General features: G+C 39.7%; 1 protein-coding gene across 11 annotated transcripts in view; it reads left to right on the top strand.

The window, feature by feature from the left end:
• Positions 1-21,113, top strand: part of LOC104630241 (dipeptidase 2) — a 44,256-nt gene that overhangs the window by 14,932 nt on the left and 8,211 nt on the right. Inside the window, exons 1-6 of one of the 11 annotated variants that reach the window (XM_075765818.1) lie at positions 10,523-11,897; positions 18,751-18,796; positions 18,884-19,028; positions 19,770-19,896; positions 20,379-20,508; positions 20,849-20,990. In XM_075765818.1, coding sequence (XP_075621933.1) covers positions 11,862-11,897; positions 18,751-18,796; positions 18,884-19,028; positions 19,770-19,896; positions 20,379-20,508; positions 20,849-20,990 — 626 coding nt within the window. In that variant the 5' untranslated portion in view covers positions 10,523-11,861. Of the gene's footprint in view, positions 1-10,522; positions 11,898-12,795; positions 13,874-14,550; positions 15,019-18,750; positions 19,029-19,769; positions 19,897-20,378; positions 20,509-20,848; positions 20,991-21,113 lie in introns of those variants that run through there. The other 10 variants (XR_012837630.1, XM_075765824.1, XM_075765823.1 and 7 more) reach the window with 10 other exon arrangements.

Raw genomic sequence — 21,113 nt, 5'->3', positions numbered from 1 at the left:
GAGAGCTTTGGAGTCAGCAGCTGGGTCCTGCCACTTCTTGGATATCTGCCCAAATTCCTTAGTCCCTGAATATTCATGGATCTTGTTGATCCAGCTGTGAAGAAGTTCTGGGTTCGGTCCGGTAGTTTCAAGAGCATCTGGACTGGAAAATGAAAGGTTCAGTCTGGGGAGCTGTGAGCAGCTGTAGTATTCCCTGCTAGGGAATAGAGATATGGATTTTTTTTTTTTTTAAAAAAAGGTAGTTTTATTAAGGATTAATGGCTTAATTATTGTGGTTTTGATTCTTATTTATAGAAACAATATGTATGTTTTAGAAGGCACTAAGTAATTTAGTTTTAATAATCTGTTTTCTCATATTTCTTAAGGGATTCTGTGAACTCTGCAGGCAGTAAAGAGGGAAACAAAGTTTGGGCAAACATTAACAGGACCTGCACACAGTGATTTATGCACATAGAACATTTTCTTGTGTGGAAGAGTACACATACCGATTTTCAGTGGTTACAAGTCCAGGCACTTTGTCAGAGTGGGCCACCACTGGCTCCTGTGGATGTGGGGGTTAAACAGGAGGGAGCCTCTTAATTTTTGAAACAACAGTCAGCAACTGAGAATTGCCCTGCCTTGTGTCTTGTTTCTAAGCTCTTGAGAGAGGTGATAGCTCTGTCTTTCTTAGACTGCTCTGATGTATTTGTTTAAAATCTGTTATGAAGCTAGACTCCTTATTTCCTCCCCATAGTTTTGAGGCTAGTTATGGGGTTTCAGGGACCCTGCAAGCTCTCGAGTTGTGCTGCAGATTTTGAGTGCCATCTACTGGCATGTCATCTCCTTCGCTGCTTTGAGACAGCTCCTAAGGTGGTCCTTGTCCTTTCTTTCCCTTAAACATACAGTCCCACCGTTCAGCAATTAACTCTTGTCTGCTGTTGTTTTCCTTTCTTCCTAGTGCACATATGCGCCCTTGAATCATGAAACTTAAATATATGTGACGATCGTAAGGTTACTTCTTGTAATACTATTCATATAACATCATGTAACATTTTAGAGAAGGCTATTGAAGGTGATTTCAATATCTATAGTTGTATTTTAGATCTGTTTTGTTTGGGGGTTTGGGTTTTTTTTTTTCATTTTCTTTAATGGGCAGTCATATCAGAAAGCATTTAAGAAGCACCTGTAGCAATCACAGCAAATAGGAGCATGCATTTTTTTCTTTTAGTGGGTTTGTGCAAAATAATAAAACCTGCAGACATATCCATTAGTCCAATGAGGAGGAGGAGATCAAGTCACTTTACTGAGTGCAGGAGCACAAATAGCAAGGGAACTTGTAATGTCTGATTTGCTGGATGCATCCACATTGTATATGGTACTTTAAAATTCACGATGTTTCACCTGAAAACCAGAAACAATTAATGCACTGTGGATTGAGCTGCATGAAATATCTCAGCTCTACAAATTCTGCTGTTCTTTAGAAACTCCGTTGCTTCCTGGATGAAGACAACCAACATTTAAACATGAGTAAGAGAAATGTAGGAAAAGGAAACTGAATATTCTCTGTGGGAGGGGGAGAAAAAAAAAAAAAGGTAGAAAGAAGTCTGACAGACATCATCTTGATCAAGACTGAACTGGAAGCCAAATGCTGCTGCCTTTGTCTGAGGTAATGTTGAGCTAAATGAAATTATTGGACTTGCATGTTGAGTCCCTGACTAAACAGGCATTAGAGGTGTCTTGCTGAAAGAGGACAGCACTGGACCTCTATGGATAAATTGGCAGTCCCATAGTAAGAAGAGAGGGAGAATGTCAGGCCTAGGAACAAGGGTAAGGGGGGAGAAAACCAAAGTGTTAGATGGCAGTATTTAAATGGTAACGTTTTTAGCCTGTGTAGGTACAAACTAATTTGTCCATTTTCTGATTGCTAATGGGTACTTCAGCTCCTAATTACACTGAATATTAGGTATGTTGCAAATTACTCTTACTGTTCTGATAGTCATGGTTCAGCTTTTTGATACCTGTGTGTTAGCTTTCTGAGCCTCTTGATGTTTGAGTGGAAGGAAGGCACTCGAGCATAACAGTGAGCAAGAATCTTACTGTTACACTTCTCACTCTACAGAGAATGTTTGTTACATCTCAGATCCAGATCCATTTAAAGGAAAACAAACAGGCATCCATCCTCAAAAGTCCAGTTTGTGGCTTTGAGTTGGGCATCTATCTTTGTATACTGTGCTCTTCAGAAGGCTGACTTGGATGGAAAAGCCCCCTAGGCTGAGTGATGAACTACCTAGATGCAGCTACTAGGAAACGAGCAATGGCAAGTCTGAAATATCTGCACTTGGATTGTAACAACCCCTGTCCAATTGTGATCCTGGGCTTGCTTATGCCCTGGTGAGAGAAGGTGAAATGTCCATCCTAGAATCATAGAATGGTTTGGGGTGGAAGGGACCTTAAAGATCATCTAGTTCCAAACCCCTGCCATGAGCAGGGACACCCTCCACTAGACCAGGTTGCCCAAAGCCCCATCCATCTGGCCTTGAACACTTCTAGGGATGGGGCATTCACAGCTTTTCTGGGCAACCTGTTCCAGTGCCTCACCACCCTCACAGTAAAGAATTTCATCCTTATATCTAAGCTGAATCTACCCTTCTTCAGTTTAAAGCCATTACTCTTTGTACTATTACTCCATGCCCTTGTAAACAGTCCCTTTTCAACTTTCTTGTAGGCCTACTTTAGGTACTGGAAGGCTGCTATAAGGTCCTCTTTAAGTATGACCCCAAGAGGGGCAGGAGGTCCTGCTGCCTGCTCTGCCTATGTTGGCCCAAAAATTGGGAGCCCAAATTAAATTCCTTTCCAGCCCTGCCAGAAGAAAAAACAACTGACTGTTCAAGCTAGGCACTTGGTAGAGGAATGAAGAGGTTTTGAAGTGTGGCTTTCTCTGCTTCATGAATTTTAGGGTTAAAAAGTCAATATAATAAGTAAATCTCCTCAACTTCTGTGAGCTGTAGGGGTTGAGTCTCTTGGGTGGAGGATTGGAATCTCACTCTGACCATGAAAATGTCGTTGTATGATATGAAAAGATAGAAACATCTTTTATGAGGAGTCTGAAATTGTTAACGTGCTATGTCAGTATGTGAACTAAACTGGAACCTCAGGGGTGATAGACACATTGCCTCTCACTTGTGGATCTTGGAGGGCTGAACAAGAGTTTGGTAAATAGCTGCCCATTTGGCATAAGCCTCTGTGTGGGCACAAGGGAGACCCTTCAAAGCACAGAAGGGGTTGGTTTAATCAAACAGCTGGCTGAAAGCGTACTCTGCTACATACAGGTAACTATAAAGTCACAATTACCAAAGATCAATCACTTGGTCCCTTTTGAAGAGTTTCAACTCGATCTGAACAGTTTATTAGGCTGTAAAACTCTTCTTGATGAAAGGAGTTCAGATTGAACATAACTGAGAAGAGGCCTTTCATTTTAATTGATGACAGGTTCTAGCACAGCTGCTGTGAGCCCTGTGATGTTGCCATTGAGATGGTACAGTCAGGATTTAAAGGAGATGGAGGTTGATTGATTCTTAATCTATTACAGCAGTTTGTACTATTTTTCTCTTTAATAAGATTAATCGTGGAACTGTTTGAGTGGGCTGTTGGCTGGCTCTGTGGATCCACTTTGTATTGCTTAAGTGTTGGCTGAGGTAAGAGCTTGTGGAGCACACAACTATGTGACAATGGCAAAAGAAAGTATATTCTTAAATGTAAATATAGACTAAATACTGAAATTGTGACAAACCAAGCAAAAGTGTTCTCTGGTCTCCCTCCACAGCAAGAACAGGAAGGATCATTAAGAGTGTATCTACACAAATTTGCATCAAAAGTGCACTTCTGAACTGAGACTGCTGATCGTCCCAGCTTCTTGTGACTTGTACCAGAGTCACTCTCCAAACTGGCTTCTATTGGCCTGCACTACTTCCTAGCCAACACATAACAAACTGAACTCTGGAAATGTTCTGATCTGGCAGAACTTCATGTTATATTTCACTCTAAAATATGCATGGAGCTGATCTGAAGTTAATATTCTTCCCTCAAAAGATTAGACCGTTAACCTGTTTCCACAGGTTAAATAATTTTAGATAAAATTCTAACTGATTTTTTGACTGTTAATCAAAGAAGTGGCTGATGTAGTAGAAAGTACTTTGAACTAAGAAAAGTCCTTTTGGTTCCAGGTCCTTCAGTGCTATATCTGTACTGCTCTCAGGAGTACACTCCTTTCTAGGAGTGTCAGCTCTTGCAAATTCCAGCTTTTTCTCATCCATTTTAATGAGCTGGGAGGGGGAACTGAAGTATACCATCAGTTTACTTTCACATAGATTTATGGAACAGTCTCAGTTTTTCAGAGAAACTATTTTGTTTCACTCAGTACCTGAAAGTATTGCTGAATTGTTTTTTATTCTGTATGTTGCAACAGCTTCAGATTATTCACTAGAAATGACCTGTGGGTAGTTTATCTATTTTGTAGGTATCTTAGCACATAAATTATGCTAAGGACTCAGTCTTCATTCCCTGAGGGAATGCCATTAAAATAGGAATATTTCTAAAAATCTCTTAGGTGGCTTTATAGGAGGTTCAGGCCACTGGGCTGAATATGTAGTCTGCATGCTGACTGCCTGACTTGCTTATATGCAATCACTGAGTGCCGGCAGTGTATTTCAGAAGAACAAAACCCCTCATTTCCTGAATCATGTAGGCTGTGTGCAAATAGCTACCTGTAGTGGTGAGGAGACAAATTGAATGTAACAGAACATCCTTGGATGTATGAGAAAAAACTGAGATAGTTATTCATAAGCTTATGGAACAGATACAATTAAAAAAAACCCCAAACAACTTCTAAAGAATTGCTAGTTCAATGTGTACATAATTTGTCATCACCTAACGCACAGACAAATGTGGCTCATGTTCAAACAGTTTTCTTTGAGTGTGTCTGTAGAAAGCTTCAAAACAAATCAGAGATTTGCCTTTCTCATCCTTGAAGAGCTATTTTATAATGAATTGTAAAGTTAGTCTCCAAGGTAGAAAATGATGTTGGCAATGAACAGATCACATTCAACCTGATGCAGATCAAGGCAGCAGAAACATTTTGTCCAATCTTCCTCTGAGCAATCTACCACAGTTACTAAAACAACTGGTAATAATCTCTTTGCCAATCTCTTTTATCTTGAGGTGTTGTTTCATTTTGTATGCTAAGATACTTTCTCAATGCCAGAACCTACCATCTGCTAAAGAAGAAAACTTAAATATACATTCTGGTAAAAGGCTTAAGGCTCTCAATAACTCTTTACACACTTCATATGCTCTGCTAAAATAGCCTATCTGCTCTTTTTTTAAAAGTCTCTATTTTCTGTACAATGGGCTAGGACTATATTTTGAAAAAACAGAATGTCTTTTGCTCCCTGTCTTCTGTGACTTGAATGTTCACTGTTCAAAATGCTTTTTTACAGTTTAACTTCATGCTACGTTCAGCTTATTCTAATTTAACTTCTTCACTAGGAATAGAAAGTCATGTGAAACCTGCACTGTTTAATAGTATAGATTTAGTTCATAATACTTCTGAGGTAGGAAAATAACCTCTACTTGTGTGTGTGCCCAGCAGAGTTGGTTGCAGATCCATAGCAAAGACAAGTCATTGCATAAGCCTTTAGGAATTGCTAATGAAGTGACAAGTACACAATTGATTATTTAGAAACTTGATATAAGAATGTGCATGTGTTTTTCATTAACATTTCAGTGTAAATACAGTAGAAATCTACTATATAATGGGTGTCTGTTGTATTTGTAGCTGTGTTGTGGTATAGTGAGGTATAACAGTCAATATTAGATATTCTGTAGCCCTTCTCATATTTAGCTTGCTTCTGTTCTCCTTTGTTCTGTAACTTGGGCTTAGGGATGTGACTTGGTAGATACATTGCTATTGTAGAATGGAACAGTTGTCTTTTGGATTGGGGCCACTTCAAAAAAATATAGATTAGTAATAATCCCTGGACCATTGCAGAGGCTTGAAACAGGCTCTGTGCAGGATGGGAGGAAGTAAAACACATTTGCTTTCACCATCTGTCAGGGCTGAAAACCAGTCATGAAATTCAGAATATTGGTAAGGAATCATCTCCTAAAAATGAAAGGAAATGAAATGAAATGTCTATATCCCTTGCTGATATTTTGCTCTCATTAACCCTGAGTCTTGTCAAGACAGACATATATGAGACCTCTTAAATGGCTCTCAAAAGTTTGAGCTCTTTCTGATAAATCCTTAATTTCAGAGAGCTCAAGTCATTTGAGGGCAGTTCTTGCTTTTTCCAATGCGCATGTGTTACCACAGGCTGGGAGGTGGTCTGTGAGATCTGGGAGAAAGAGGACGGAAGGAGTCAGGGCAGGAGGGCTGATGTCTGAGCATTCTCACTGTCTAGGTGTTAAAGGTGGTTGGGAGCTTCTACTCATAATGTTTTTCTGGTGGAAATGCTTGTTTCCCAAAACTGAAAAATTTTGCTGAAAATAGCTGGCTAGCTGCTTGGGACAAAAGGGGAGAGAAGGGCAATATCCTCAGCTCTAACTTAAAATGGAATTATTCTTGTTAACAAAATGTTGTAATTTACAAATAATACTATGTACGACTGCAATGGTGTTTGTGCAGAAGTATCTTTGGGATTTTGTTATGTCTTGAGAGCACAATTTATAATAATTATAATTTATCAAGATAAGTAGCAAACGAGAGCTCAAAGCAAAGATATGTAGGAAAAAAGTTTTAAATCAGTGGAAGACAGAATACTTGAAACTTTTCTCGTTCTTTTCTGCTATGTTAAAAATAAATAAATTAAGAAACAGAAGATACTATCTTCCCAGCCACCATACTCTAGCTGTTATGTGACAATAGGATTGAAGCATTCTGTGGAGACAGTCTTAAGCACCAGTGAATACTGTAACCTGAAGGTCACACCCAGTAACTTTCTTGCTGCTGATAGCATAGTGTGAGTGACTTCAGTGAATGAAATGCTCCTGAACTTCCCCAGCTGTATCATCTTACCTTTCCTCAGAATAATCCTGAGAGTAAAGACAAGTAAAAAAAAAAAGAAAAAAAATCAGCAAAAATGCAAATATTGCATGGGGCAAGGCACAGACATTTAATTTGCAATGCTGTGTTCATGAACAGTTGTCAGTTTACGTCACTGAAATATTTAGGCTGGATCTATACTTAAACTTATACCAGCAGAGCTGTCAGCGCAGGGGTAAAACATCTCCAAAACCTGCAGCTGCTATGTTTCAGGGCATGAGCTCCAGTGAAGGAAGGAAAGGAAGGAATAAGGACGACTCAGGCCTGAGTCAAGGATTACTTGGGCATCATCTGCAGATCAGAGACAATGGTGATGACTTTTAGGCATCCCCCCAAAACTCAAAGCAAAGTCTTTGAAACTCAAAGGAAAAAAACAACCTATTATTAGGTGGCAGGAATGAAGCTTACTAAGTAGACTTGCTCTAAATTGGGTTTCTTCATTGATACCAAAAGGATTGGCTTTTCTCACAAACTTGTGCTGAGTGGGGAAACCCGGCATTTAGTGGTGCTTGCTGTCCTGCGTGGCTGTGCGTGCCTAATATCGCAAGGGCAGCTGCTACTTTAAATAGATATGAATGGCTTTGCTCTTGCTGAAAAATTGGAGTGGAAAGTGGAAGAAATAGAGCTTTGAGAATTCTGCTTTTAAACAGGAAAGAGTGTTTATATAGGAAGTAATCCAGAGTGGGAAAACAATTTTTCTAAGTACTTTTTTTTAACTGTTTCTAGAAGCTTTTTTAGTTATAATTCTGAGCTGAGTAGGCAATAACTTCTGTTGTCCACAAGGCTTTTGTGATCTCTTCTACTGCTTTTAAAAAATATTTTTCTTTATTTTCTGGCTTTGGGGAAAAAAAAAGGAAAAAAAAACACACACAGGAAAAAACCCCCAGCAAAAAAAACCCCACTCGTCTGAAGCAAGTTAGTTTTCATCCTGGTTCACAGAATTGATCTGTAGTCCTGACAACTAGGAATCTGCCATTAGATCACAGATTAGGTATGATTTTAATTAGGAAGCTCCTTCTACCTTGTGGCAAGAACTTTCACCTTTCTTGAATCAAAAGGATTAAAATGGATACCTAAGACCTTTGTAGAAAAATGTATAGCTAAACAAACAGAACGTAGGGACACCAGGTGCTTTGTTTGGTTTGCTTCACTATTTGGGCATTATCACTTGTAAATATTACCAGTATTTTAAAATAAACATAATTTAAATGAATAGATAAGCTTACTATCACTTTTTTCTGCAGCTGCTTCCTCCATCTTTCTTTCCAACACACAAATTCTGTGGGAGTATTGAGCCAGCAGAACCATAAACAATTTGATATTTTTATAAAAAGTTGTTGACAAGAGTCATTGATGGGTGTCAGCGTAGTATTTGTGTTCATCTTGCAGGGTATCTGCTTTCATCTGAGGCCCCATCCCTGGAAGTGTTTAAGACCAGGTTCGATGAGGCTTTGGGCAACATGGTTTAGTGGAGGGTGTCCCTGCCTGCAGCAGGGGGGTTGGAACTAGGTGATCTTTGAGGTCCCTTCCAACCCAAACCATTCTAGGATTCTATGATTATGGCACTATTAGCTTTCAAATGTAGGAAATATTCAGTTATAGCTTGCTTCCTTCCTAGTGACTACAAAGCTTTTGGGACATCTTGATGTGCTTCATGAAGCCTTTTATCTGTTCAGAACATGGGAAAATTAAAACCAGCATCTGTGAAGAGAAATATTCATCTTTGTACTCCTTCCTGTGTCTTTCGCATTTGGTAATCAGTGTGAACTGATGTGGTTCTGTATGTACATATCCTGAGAGTATACGGCATCGTCTGAACTGTTTTCATGGATGCTGATCAAACTAGGGTTGTGAAACTGGCAGCTTCAGCCACCCACAAGGCAGAGTAACATGGGAAAAAGAAGTTTTTTACTGACTTGGTTTATAAACTCTTTGATTTCCCAAGCTTAGATTACTATTTCTTGCAAGGCCTTATCTGAGAAAGATGTTGCAACCATGCTGATTTAAATAGATTAAAACAACCAATGAACCTCCCATCACCATTCTCCCTCCAAGTGCAAGCTCACTCCATTTTAGGACCTGAAACTAATACTGAGATCAGCAGAAGAAAGAGATGGAATTTATTTTGTAATAGTTAAGACTGCCTGTATTGCTATTTTTATGCAAACAGAAATCCTAGTACATGAGATTTCCTCTTTCTAATATGTAATAGTTTCTAATTAAAACACTGATGCCTGTGCTTAAGAAATGCCAAACTGACAGCCTTGGAGATTGCAATCTTTACACGGAAGTAAGATACAAAGTTCAGATACTTGACAAGCAGCATTTATAATACTACGTTAATATGGCTTGTCCCTAAGACGTTTCACTGTTTGTAGTTTTGTGTGCGAATATGCTTTAAAACCATACCCATGCCAAATGCTAGAATGTTATTACGTAGAGTAGATGATGCCACGAGCTGATAGAGTATAAGGATTTTATGGAGAAACGAAATTGCAGTTAATGGCTGCTACAGTAGGCATCTGCATTTGCAAAGCCCTACTTTCCCAGCTACAGTAATCTACAGTTTAATCTGTGCTGGTAGTAAAAACACTAGTGCTTTGGACCTGTAAGTATTGAAATTAGTGAATCTGCGTTGTGACTGGAACAAGCCTTCCTAGCATGCAAGATACTTCCAACACATAATGTTGTCCCTCTGTGTCCTGACAGCAGCTGGTATGAGTGTAAGTGCTGCAGTTATTTTAGAGCTTCTCAGCTTGATCCAAAATATGTCTGAGGTGAATACAACATGATGCAAACATATAGGGATAGCTATTATAAGGGAGACACAGCTGTGTCACAACATTCTGGACAATAAAAATAACTCTCAGGATATTTATTAAGAGAACAGTCCTGCCGGATGGACTCAGCATGAAGGACATACATCACAAATACCACGTTGTAAGAATTATTATACACAAATAGCTGCTAAGGCTCATCCGGAGCTATTGGAATAAAAAGATAGGAGAAACCTGACTGTAAGCCAGAGGAAGAATTTGGCTTTTAGCAGCTTTAAAAATCAGTTACATTCTGAGTCTGCAAAGATGTGAGCTTTTAAAAGTTCGAGCAGGAGCTTAGTGGCTCAGCAAAAATTGTTCTTGAACAAGGAGTTGGTGAGCTTAGTTTTCCATGAGGCATGTGGAAACACAGAGTTTTAGGTAGAAATCAGATCAGAGATGAAACTTGACTTTGCAAGGAGAGAAAATTGAGAAAATAGGAAAAATAAACTGCAAGTGATGATGGTTAGGTGATATTATTTACTTTGGAAGAAGAGGATAATTTGAAAAGTTCAAAATTAGCAAGGAAATATGAGCTAGAACTAGACTAGAAATGGGAAAATGAATCTGAGCCTGTTATTTGCCACTTTAATGTGGGAGAGATAGTTTCCTGTTGTAAGCCATAAAAATGGACGTGGGCCTGGATCAAGCTTCAGATTAGGTGGAGGATATTTTCTAAAGAAAATATTTGTCTTTTTTCTTGATAGCAAATTCATATAGTTTAGGATTCTTTAGTGCACTTGAGTTGATTGGTAAATGTTTATAAGTAAAAGTTCACCCTATTAGCAACGTGCAGCAGAATTCCAAGTGATGTGGGGGGTTTCTGTTTAAGTTTTCACTTACTGAGAACTTGCAGCATTGATGACAGCCATATGTTCCAGTTAAGGCATGACTTGCACATCAACTCTGTGGTAGTTCTGATTGTGACACTTGGTTATTTCTCTGCAATGGAATCATAAACAAAAGCAGATGCTCTTTTGGGTTTCTGTACAAAGTATCAAGTAAAATAAAAATTATGATAAGCAAACCTTACTTCTTGTGAAAGAGCAGGATCATGTTTTTGTATGTATGTATTTGGTTCCAAACTGTCAGCTCCCACAAAGGAGTGAAAAGTCCCAGTAGGTTCAGAAACAGAAGTCTCTTCAAAAAAGGTCACCTGTAACTTGTGAGCATTTTGACCTTTACAAATATCACACCATGGCACTGTAAGTCCTGATTAATATCCAGCAGGTATAGTAGCAAGGGGGTAAATATTTATTGGCTTAGGTATAGTCAATGTGGTAAAATTAGGTCAGCAGTAAGGTGCATACCTGTACCTAGGTTTACTGTAAGTTCAAATTGAAGAGACTCTTCTCAGAGCAGATCAGCAAGAGGATGAGAGGCAACTATCACAGAGTGCAGCAAGGGAGATTCCAGTTGAACGTTATTTTTAAAATAAAATAATAATTTAAAAAAATCACAATGTGAATAAGCAAGCCACTGGAACAGGGGCCTGGAAAGGTGGTATAATCTTTTTCCTTGAAAACATCAACCTGATTTAACTTTGAAGTTACCTTGGCTGGCATCAGGTGGCTGGACTAGATGACAACTCACCAGAAATCCCTTTCAACCTCAATTATTCTGTGATGAGGGGCAGCTATTTCTAAAACAATATAAACAGAGCACTGTTGAACACAGTGTATGTTAGTGAACAGATACGTGATAGACTGCACTAACAGCCTGCCACAAGAGGGAGGAGATGCCAGATTTTGAACACGGCACAGCATGAGGCTACTGGGTTCCCTGGGTGGGCGGTATCTGAACTGAAAGCTCTCACAGACCTTCTGTCTCTGAAAGGGGTAATCTCCAAATGCCTGTTGAGTGTGAAGCCTGTGACGTGAGCTAAAGAAACAGGACTTTTCTTGGTTGCTGCTCTGATGCCAGGAGGACCTGGTGCCAAGCTTTAGCTGCTGCATCCAAACAGTGGAATGTGGATTTCGACTCTGCTGCATTTTCCTAAGAAGGTAACCTGCTCTAAGGAGCCTTTAGATAAACAAGAAAAATCTATAAATCTCATGTCAACTTCCACTTTTCAACTCTGCTCAGTCAGCACGGAAAAAAAGCTGTGTGGTTTTGTATTTTAAATGTTGTTTAAATAGAGGTGCCTAATACGCCATGTTTTACTTTTGTGTAGTGCTTGCAATACTACTTCAATTTCAAGAACTGATTTCTGAATAATGATATACTTATGTGTCTTTTTTACTTAAGAAGTTTTCAAAGGCAAATGAGTCTTAGAGTCAAAGTATAAAGAATATTTTGCATGAAACCTAGAAGGTACTTTTAAATAGCAAATCTACAGGAAATTCTTGTAGCTACCAAGAATAAGTATTTTTGTACAATTACATGGAATGGAGGGTTTGTAATGTATAGATAAGTATAGTTTCTTCTAGCAGTCGAACCACTTGAAGAACATGTAGGTACGCTTCCTGCTTAAAAATCTTCCTGAAAATCACTATGGACTTCATATTGATGGAAAAATAGTAAATACTTGGGCAAAAATTTACAATGCGTAGCAGTTTTTATAGCATCAGAACAATATTATTGTGTGAACAAGGCTTGGTACTTTCACGCTAAGCATTTTGAACTGATAAATTATGTGTATTTGCGGAATAGCATAATAGCTATAAAATCTTAGTGTTCCCTTTAGAGTAATTTTGTCAGGATCTGGCAGAGTTCTAGAGATACAGTTTGCAGGTCTGATCTATATTTCGGTTTAAGGAATCTGAAACAAAAAAATGCCTGTAGAAACTAATTTGCCTTTGTGATGCCAGTTTGCCAGCATTCTTATGCTTGGGCAATTTTTTGACCTTTTTAATGTTTTGCATGCTGAGCTGCCACAAATTTAACATTTTCTAGATTAGAGATACAAGGATTTTTTTCACTGTGGTAACAAAGTCCACGTTTGTGGTAAAAAGGTAAGTCTGTATTTGTGCTTTGACATTTGAGGGCAATCTCTATGGTTGCCACAGAGCAGAAAAAAACCAACTTCTGATTGCTCTCTGTCCTTTACTGTTCTGTAGAAGTGCTGTTTCACTAAAGTTTTTGGGTCTCTCAATGCATGTATATTTCTGATGTATTTATATGGAAGAAACTGTAAGACTCCCATCGGATGAAGGATTTTGAGGATGATGAGGATGATTGTGTTTCCAGTAACTGCTGCTCCTCAAAATCTTTCATTTGCATGTCATGGCCAGAAGAAAACAAAGTGCTCTCTTTTAGACTGGAAAAATGCGGGCAGCACACACACATGCACAAAGACGACTATGGTGTGTTTGAAAATGCTCTCTTTTTACCAGCTGTGAGGGAGAGGCAGGTAAACTCACTGTGGCACAAGTACTCAAATAGGCTTTCTTGTGCTGAAGCAAAGTTCATTACCACCTGCAAGAGCAATATTTCCCCAGGCTTGCATCCATTGTGGTTAAACTTGGTTGTTAATGCTCAGTAATGCTCATCCTTGTGGCCTTTGTCTGTCTCTCTCGCTATTTTGTAGCATTGTTTTTTGAAAGCAATATCCAAACATTTCCAGAATATTAGAAATATTTCGGAACTGGGCAAAATCCTGCCAAAATGAACGAGTCTGTCGGGAGTAGGGGCTGGAGGGGACACGGCTTGCACTGACCCTGGCACAGAGAACAGCACATGTTAAACAAGGGACAGGAGCAGGGGGCCAAATAGGGTGACTGGGAGGAAGAGCATTCCTTTCATATAATCTGCTGTCTATAGCTTTGAAACCTGTTGTGATCCATACAGTAGGGAGTGCGTTTGCAGAGGGGAGCCCTGGAGTAGCTGTCTGCTCAAGTCTGTATGTGCTATTCAATGGGTTCTAGTTTCCATTCCAGGAAAGCAGTATCGCCAGATCTGAGTAAGAGGAGACTGCACATAAACAAAGAAGCCAGCTGACTCCCTGCATCAAACGCTCCTGGCTAGCCCTTCCACTGAGGTCAGCACTCTTAAACTGGACGCAGTTTTGCCTGATAATATGTGGTCTGCTACAGTGCTATAGAACTAGTTGTCAGGCTGTAATGGTTTGTTCTGCCTTTAGGAATTATGCCATAAAGCATGTCTATCTTGAGGTTAAAAGAATTTCAGTAACTTAAGATTTCTGAGAAAATAGTCTTCATCAGTAGTGATTAAATTTTAAAAAGGCATAGTATTAGCAGAGCTCCTATTTACTTCCAAATTATTTGATTCAGCAATTTGAATTTGTCAGAAGGTCTTAAAAACTGTGGGCAGGAAGAAACAACAATGAAGTAAAGGATGAGAACCTATGTTGTGGTTTAGCTAGGGTTAAACCACAACAACGTAATAGGAAAAAAATTCAGTAGTTGTCCTTTTCTTAAAGGAAGTTATGAGAAACCTTTCTGGAGTTAAAACATCATTTTTATCTGTAATAATAAAATTTGTTGTGGAATTGTTTTAAAGGAGAAAGCAATGAATCTCCTACACTTCAGTTGCAAAGAAGTCTTGCCAATTGAGGTTATATTGCATCTGAAAAACTTGTAGTCTACATGTGTGGAGGATACTGTGTGTAATATCCAAGGATGCACTTAAATTCAAGGCTGAAAGCTGAGAGTGACTTTATATACGGAAATATATATTGCCCGCAATCAGCAAGGAAGTTTTTACCTAGGGTCCTGCTCACTTTGTGTTGTCTGTGCTGTTGCAACTCAGCTGCTACCATGATCTGAGGTAGTTAATTCAGAGCTAAACTAGGATTATCTGCATGAGCTCTCAGCATAACTGGACTGGGGGGTGTGGGGGGGTGGATGACGATGAACCTTCTTCATTTTTCAGGATATGTTACTATCTTGAGCTGTGAGCTTTATTTTATTGCGCTTTGTATATTTGATTGGGTACAATAATTCGACAAATTCAAGTCTTAAGGTAATGACTGTCATTAAGGTTTTTAGAATAAGATGGAAAAGAAAGACTTCAAATGATGAAGGATGAAGGGAATGCCATTCCTAACTGAGATTTGCTGCACTGAAATAGCAGCTGTTTACTTGAACCTTCTGCACTGAGGTCTGGCCTGCCTACTGGAAAGGAGAAGAGGGGCCGGGCAGCTTGCTCATACTTCCGAAGATGGTAAATCACAGAAGCATGCAGAAAACCTTTCCTTTTTTACTGTGAAACTTTCCGTTAAAATGTATCTATTTTAAAAGAGCAACACCCCCCCCCCCCCCCCTTGTTGCATCCTTATAGGGCAGATATGGCCATCCTGCTTCATTATAGCTCTGCCCTCCCTGATGTGGGAACACTCAGTGCACACTATTTTCGCTTTCTCAGCATTCATGTTTTATTGATAGTAACTTCCTAGCTGTTCATGAAGAGTTTGGAGAATGTAAACCAATGATAGAAGTTAACTAGTGCATAGTAGTAAAGCTTTATTTCTGTAGTGTACGTCTGCAAAGACTCACTCTGTGCCTTTCGCAGGTCTCCAGGGACTGTCATTGTTTATTTTGGGCTGTGGGCTGATGGCTTTTCTAGGCTTGATGCCCCAAAATTGCTGTGCTTATCCTGTGTGCAGAGGTATGGTGGGGATTAAAAGCAGTTACGCTCTCAATGAGACATCCAAAGGCAGATATCGAAAGAGACATTTTGGCTCTGAAGTGACACATGGAAAAAGAGATAGAGCTGCATTTTGCACCTCCCTCCTTAGCTTTTCCACACTGTGTGTGTCTGTATGTTAGAAGCCTGTAATGTATTGTGTAGCTGGGGTGTAGGTGAAAGTAAGAAAGTTTTCTCTTTGTGCTCGTTGTCCCTTGTAGTATTACACATATTTCCCACTGTTCAAAAGTACTTCCTGCCAGATGATCCCACAATTTAATGTATTCCCAAATCTGGTGAAACAGAAAAGGCCTGAGCCAGTTTCTCAAAAGAAGAACTTTAGGAATTTTTGTCAAAGTTAAAGGATTTTTTTTTTCTTTTAGAATACCAGTTTGCACCTTTCTAAACCCAAGTTGAGAAATCTTTTCTTAATTTTTTTTATAAGCTATTATTTTGATTTAGTGATAAAATACATGCAAAATTGATTAATTTTTATTTTAAAACATCTTAAGTGCACAGCTTAATTAAACTTATACTGGCTTATTAAATATAAGTCCGTTACAAATGTATTTGTTTTATCAGGCATAGGCAGGGCAAATAAGCCAGTTAACTTTTCCTTTGATTTACACTCTGAATATTGCAGGTGACAGGGAAATGGTGTAATATATAGGCTGGAAATATAAGAATATTAATAATATGATTTTCACTGTGCTGCTTTTCGATATTCTGGTTACAGGCCTACTCTTATTTTGGCTTTGATTTTCTTCCCCTCACTAGAACGTTTTTATTATAAAAGAAATGTGTTTGGAACAGTATGCCATCAATAGGTAATCTGCTGTGTTGGTTTTGCGTGGCAAGGTTTTGGTAGCGGGGGGGCTACAGGGGTGGCTTCTGTGAGAAGCTGCCAGAAGCTTCCCCTGTGTCTGACAGAGCCAATGCCAGCCGGCTCCAAGACGGACCCGCCGCTGGCCAAGGCCAAGCCAATCAGCACCTCTGTGATAACATATTTAAGAAAGAGAAAAACAGTTAGAGAGCGCTTTTGCAGCCAGAGAGAGGAGTGAGAAGATGTAAGAACATCTGCAGACACCCAGGTCAGTGCAGAAGGAGGGGCAGGAGGTGCTCCAGGCACCGGAGCAAGATTCCCCTGCAGCCCGTGGTGAAGACCATGGTGAAGCAGGCTGTCCCCCTGCAGCCCATGGAGGGAGGATGAGGGGGTGTAGCGATTCCACCTGCAGCCCGTGGAGGACCCCATGTCAGAGCAGGTGGAGACACCTGAAGGAGGCTGTAACCCCGTGGGAAGCCCGCGCTGGAGTAAGCTCCTGGCAGGACTTGTGGATCCGTGGAGAGAGGAGCCCACGCCAGAGCAGGTTTGCTGACAGGACTTGTGACCCCGTGGGGGACCCACGCTGGAGCAGTTTGTTCCTGAAGGTCTGCACCCCATGGGAGAGACCCAAGCTGGAGCAGTTCATGAAGGACTGTAGCCCATGGGAAGGACTCACGTTGGAGAAGGTCGTGAAGGACTGTCTCCCGTGAGAGGGACCCCACGCTGGAGCAGGGGAATGATGAGAGGAGTCCTCCCCCAAGGATGAAGAAGCGGCAGAAACACCACGTGATGAACTGACCGTAACCCCCATTTCCCGTCCCCCTGTGCCGCTGAGGGGGGAGGAGGTTGAAGCCGGGAGTGAAGTTGAGCCCGGGAAGATGGGAGGGGTGGGGGGAGGTGTTTTAAGATTTGGTTTTATTTCTCATTCCTCTACTCTGTTTTGCTTAGTAATAAATAAGATGAATTCCCTCTCTAAGTTCGGTCTGTTTTGCTTGTGATGATAATTAGAGAATGATCTCTCCCTGTCCTTATCTTGACCCATAAGTTTTTTTTTTTTTCATTGTATTTTTTCTCCCCTGTCTAATGAAAGAGGGGAGTGATAGAGCAGCTCTGGTGGGTACCTGGCCCTCAGCCAGGGTCAACCCACCACATCTGCTTAATGTGACTTGAATTTGCTTCCAATGCCACTGTCACCTATGGATCTTCCTTGAGATATCTGTGACTTTATTGATGAATATGTGGCTTTATATCAGGAAATGATTTCCTGGGTTGATGTCCACCTCCTGTTGCTTCAGAAAATTTGCTTAAAGATAAGAGAAGCAAAGCACGCAGGCAAGGGGAATTGCCTTGTAATTTTGTCATGTCTTGGATATTTGATGTTTGTTTTTACCTCTGCAGACAAGGAATACATAAAAAACAACTTCCCTTATTAGTAAAAACAAACTTCTGTGCTGCCAGAAGAAAGTTTATAAATGTAAACTTAACTGACTCATAATGGAAAACAAATGAAAAAGCAACTTTTTTTTTAATCTTTTGGAAAAATTTGAGCATTGGCTCTGCAATATTAGAATTCTAGCCAAACTTCTTTGATTTGAAAGAATTCACAGGGCACATGCATCTAATTAGGATGTCACTCCAAGGAATGGAGGAGGTGACTGCTCTTCAGCTTTATAGGTAATGCTGCCAGTAACTCTGGAAAAAAAAAAAAACCAAAACCCCAGCCTTTTCCCTGAAAAGGTATTTTGACTTCCTAGAAGATCTTATATTTATATTTACTTTAGAGAACAGGAGGTATTTCTAATCTGTTTGACTTTGCTTTTTGACTGACACCTGAAAGGCTGTGGTCCAAGTGTTTGAGTACTATATTTTAAAAAAGAGCAGGGGGTGCTTAGATTACTCTTGAAGTTGTTGTCATACCCATTTCCATGGAAATACCTTTATTCCATACCTTTATTTCAATGGAAATAAAGTGACCTTTTCAAGTTTGGCGCATACCTTCCTTGCTAAGGTATGGAAAAGTGTTGGATTTCAATAGCTTTGCTCTGAAAATACTCTGATGTGCTGTGTGTTTTAACGATACAGTTTACTCAGAAGCAGCTGTTTTTGGAATTTCTCAAAACCAGTTTCAATGTTCATTTCAGTGTGAGGTTCCCAAATAATGAGAACAAACAAGTTAATGTAATGAGAAAATTATCATGTTATGCTGTTTTGGGAGTTGCTTTTTGGGACGTGTGAGTCCGGGTTCCATCAGGAATGTGCCAGCTCTGACTGAGGAGCTGGTTCCCTTCAGCAGTCAGCTGGTGGCAGCAGCAGAGTTTGAGTGGCCATATGTGCAAAACCAAAATAGCCAGAGACCTTAAAATCTTTGGGAGAAGGTAGCTGTTTTACAGTTTCTGCTGCTACCTTCCTTTGTGTTTACTGTTCTCTTTCTTTCTTTTCTCCTGCAGAATTCACCCCAGCCTTACCAGGAGGAGAGGCATTTTGGCTCTGCATGTGCTATTAAGCCTACAACCTCCACAGACTGGAAATTTTGCTGTTTCATTTTCGTCAGTGAATAATTGTGATGTCTCTTTGCTTTAGCAAACTGGAAAATGGAAATGAAGAGAACTACAACAAAGTTGCTGTGGCTGTTGATGTTCTTCTCTGATAATGTGCCATTCAGCTATGAGAAATCAATCAGAGAGCAAGCTATTGAGCTGATGCAAGACGCACGTTTAATCGATGGGTATATAAAATACGTTCAACTAAATGCTCTTTGTGAATCTTGACAAGTGAGGAGGAAATGCTGAAGTGTGTTTGGATCAGTAGAGACATAGGCTCTTACTAGCTTATTAGTTACTGTTGTGGTGATTTATCTGGAAGTAATTTTGGTTTAGAGGATTCTTACTATAGGATCAGGTTATTCTAAATGCATTTGTGATTTTCTGGACAGGTTTCACCGCTTATTGCTTCCCTTTACATAATGTCCTTGTCTCCTTCCTGTAATTTAATGGCATATTTCATTAACAATGACTTCTGTGCAAAGCTGGAAAGCAGGCATCATACCTTGAAAAGGGTATCCTTACAAGTTGAAGGAATTATGTCTGTAGCAAGTGTATTTTGACCTGGGAACACAAACACTGATAATTCTAACACAGGCAGCACTGATTATTCTACCACAAGTACTTGCTTCTAAGGAGCATGGTGGCTGATTTCAGTTCTTTCATTCTTCAGAAACTATAGGGAGAAAAATAGATACAGAAACACAACAGCTATAAAAAATAGGAGAAGCAAAAAAAGGTTATTGCTGTCCTAATTAAGAAATAAAGCTTGTTTGCAAAAGAAGGGAGACTTTTAAGCATATGTTGCTGCAAGGATTATTGGCAATTAATGGTCTAAGGGACTATGAACAGTGGAAGAAATTACATTTGGGTTAGAAGGCGAACAACTTATTTCTATCACAAGCCCTATTTGTTTTCAATTCTAGCCACAATGACTTCGTACTGCGGCTGAGAATATTTTACCAAAATAGACTCAGTACGGTCAACTTAAGAGAACTCAACAAGACCCACACAAACCTTGCGAAACTCCAGGCTGGTTATGTGGGAGCTCAGGTATGTACTGCCATGGTTGTGAGTCTGAGAACATACTTTTAGATTTGCCTTCTTCCTAATAGCTAAAGTATGCCTGGCCTGGGGTTTGGCTCTTTCTGTTGAAAAAGAAAAAAACAATGAAACTGAAAAGCAACAGACACTTTTCCGTAACATTTGTGTTTCAAAAGTTTGTGTTTTATAATACAGGTACCCTTAACCAAAACAGCGGCATTTGTTTTGTGATAAATAAATTAAACTTACATCCGCTTCCATGACTGTACTGTGGAGTAGCTGAGTGTGTCAGGAGGCTTTAATTATGTCTGGAGTGAATGCTCTTGCCTTGCATCCTAACTCTTCCTTTGGGGAGAAAAACTATAGTGGCAACTCCCTTGTAAACTGTAGTAAATTATTTTGATGTGTGCTTGTGAACTTCACTATTAGCAAATGAAAGTTTCCAAGTTGCAACACAAGTTATCTAGTTTACTTGTCAATGTCTCTTTCAGTTTTGGTCAGTGTATGTTCTTTGCAGCGCTCAGAATAAGGATGCTGTGCGTCTGACCTTAGAGCAAATTGATGTTGTCAAGAGGATGTGTAACAGCTATGAAGAGCTTGAACTTGTGACAACTTCCCAAGGTGATGCTCTTTCTTGTAACGGATATTTTTATTTTTTTTAATGGGATCGCAGGAGGTATGTGCAAAAGACAGAGAGTTTAGAGGAGGCAAGTTATCCTGGTTTAAAGAGTAACTTTAACTTCATTTTTTCCGCTGAACAACAATAACTGACTGTGCACAGTCCTGGCCCACTGCAGTCATGAGAAAATATGCCATATAAACATGCATTAGTGTAAGCTCCTGTACTATGAAAATGTCAGTATAATTGCTTGCAATTTACAATAACAATTGTTGCTCAGTAGCACTGACTTCTTATCTGTCATGAAATTACTTTGGAATTATATTCCTTTGTTGTTTCCAGGTATCTCTGACAGTAGAAGGATCGCATGTTTGATTGGAATAGAAGGTGGTCACTCCATTGACAGCAGCTTGGCAACACTGAGGATGTATTATGACCTTGGTGTTCGTTACATGACTTTAACCCATTCCTGCAATACACCTTGGTAACTTATGTGCATGTCTTTGTGTGACCGTCTAATGCAAAGTGGTGGCAGCTCCAAGATGGGGAAAATATGGATTCAGACACAGAGTTCGCCTGTGAAAGATTCTGAACCAAGTAAAGGATG

This window comes from Balearica regulorum, chromosome 13, assembly GCF_011004875.1.
Source record: "Balearica regulorum gibbericeps isolate bBalReg1 chromosome 13, bBalReg1.pri, whole genome shotgun sequence".
Lineage (NCBI taxonomy): Eukaryota > Metazoa > Chordata > Aves > Gruiformes > Gruidae > Balearica > Balearica regulorum.
Note: the sequence above shows the minus strand (reverse complement) of the source record. Positions and strands in the feature narration are given on the sequence as shown.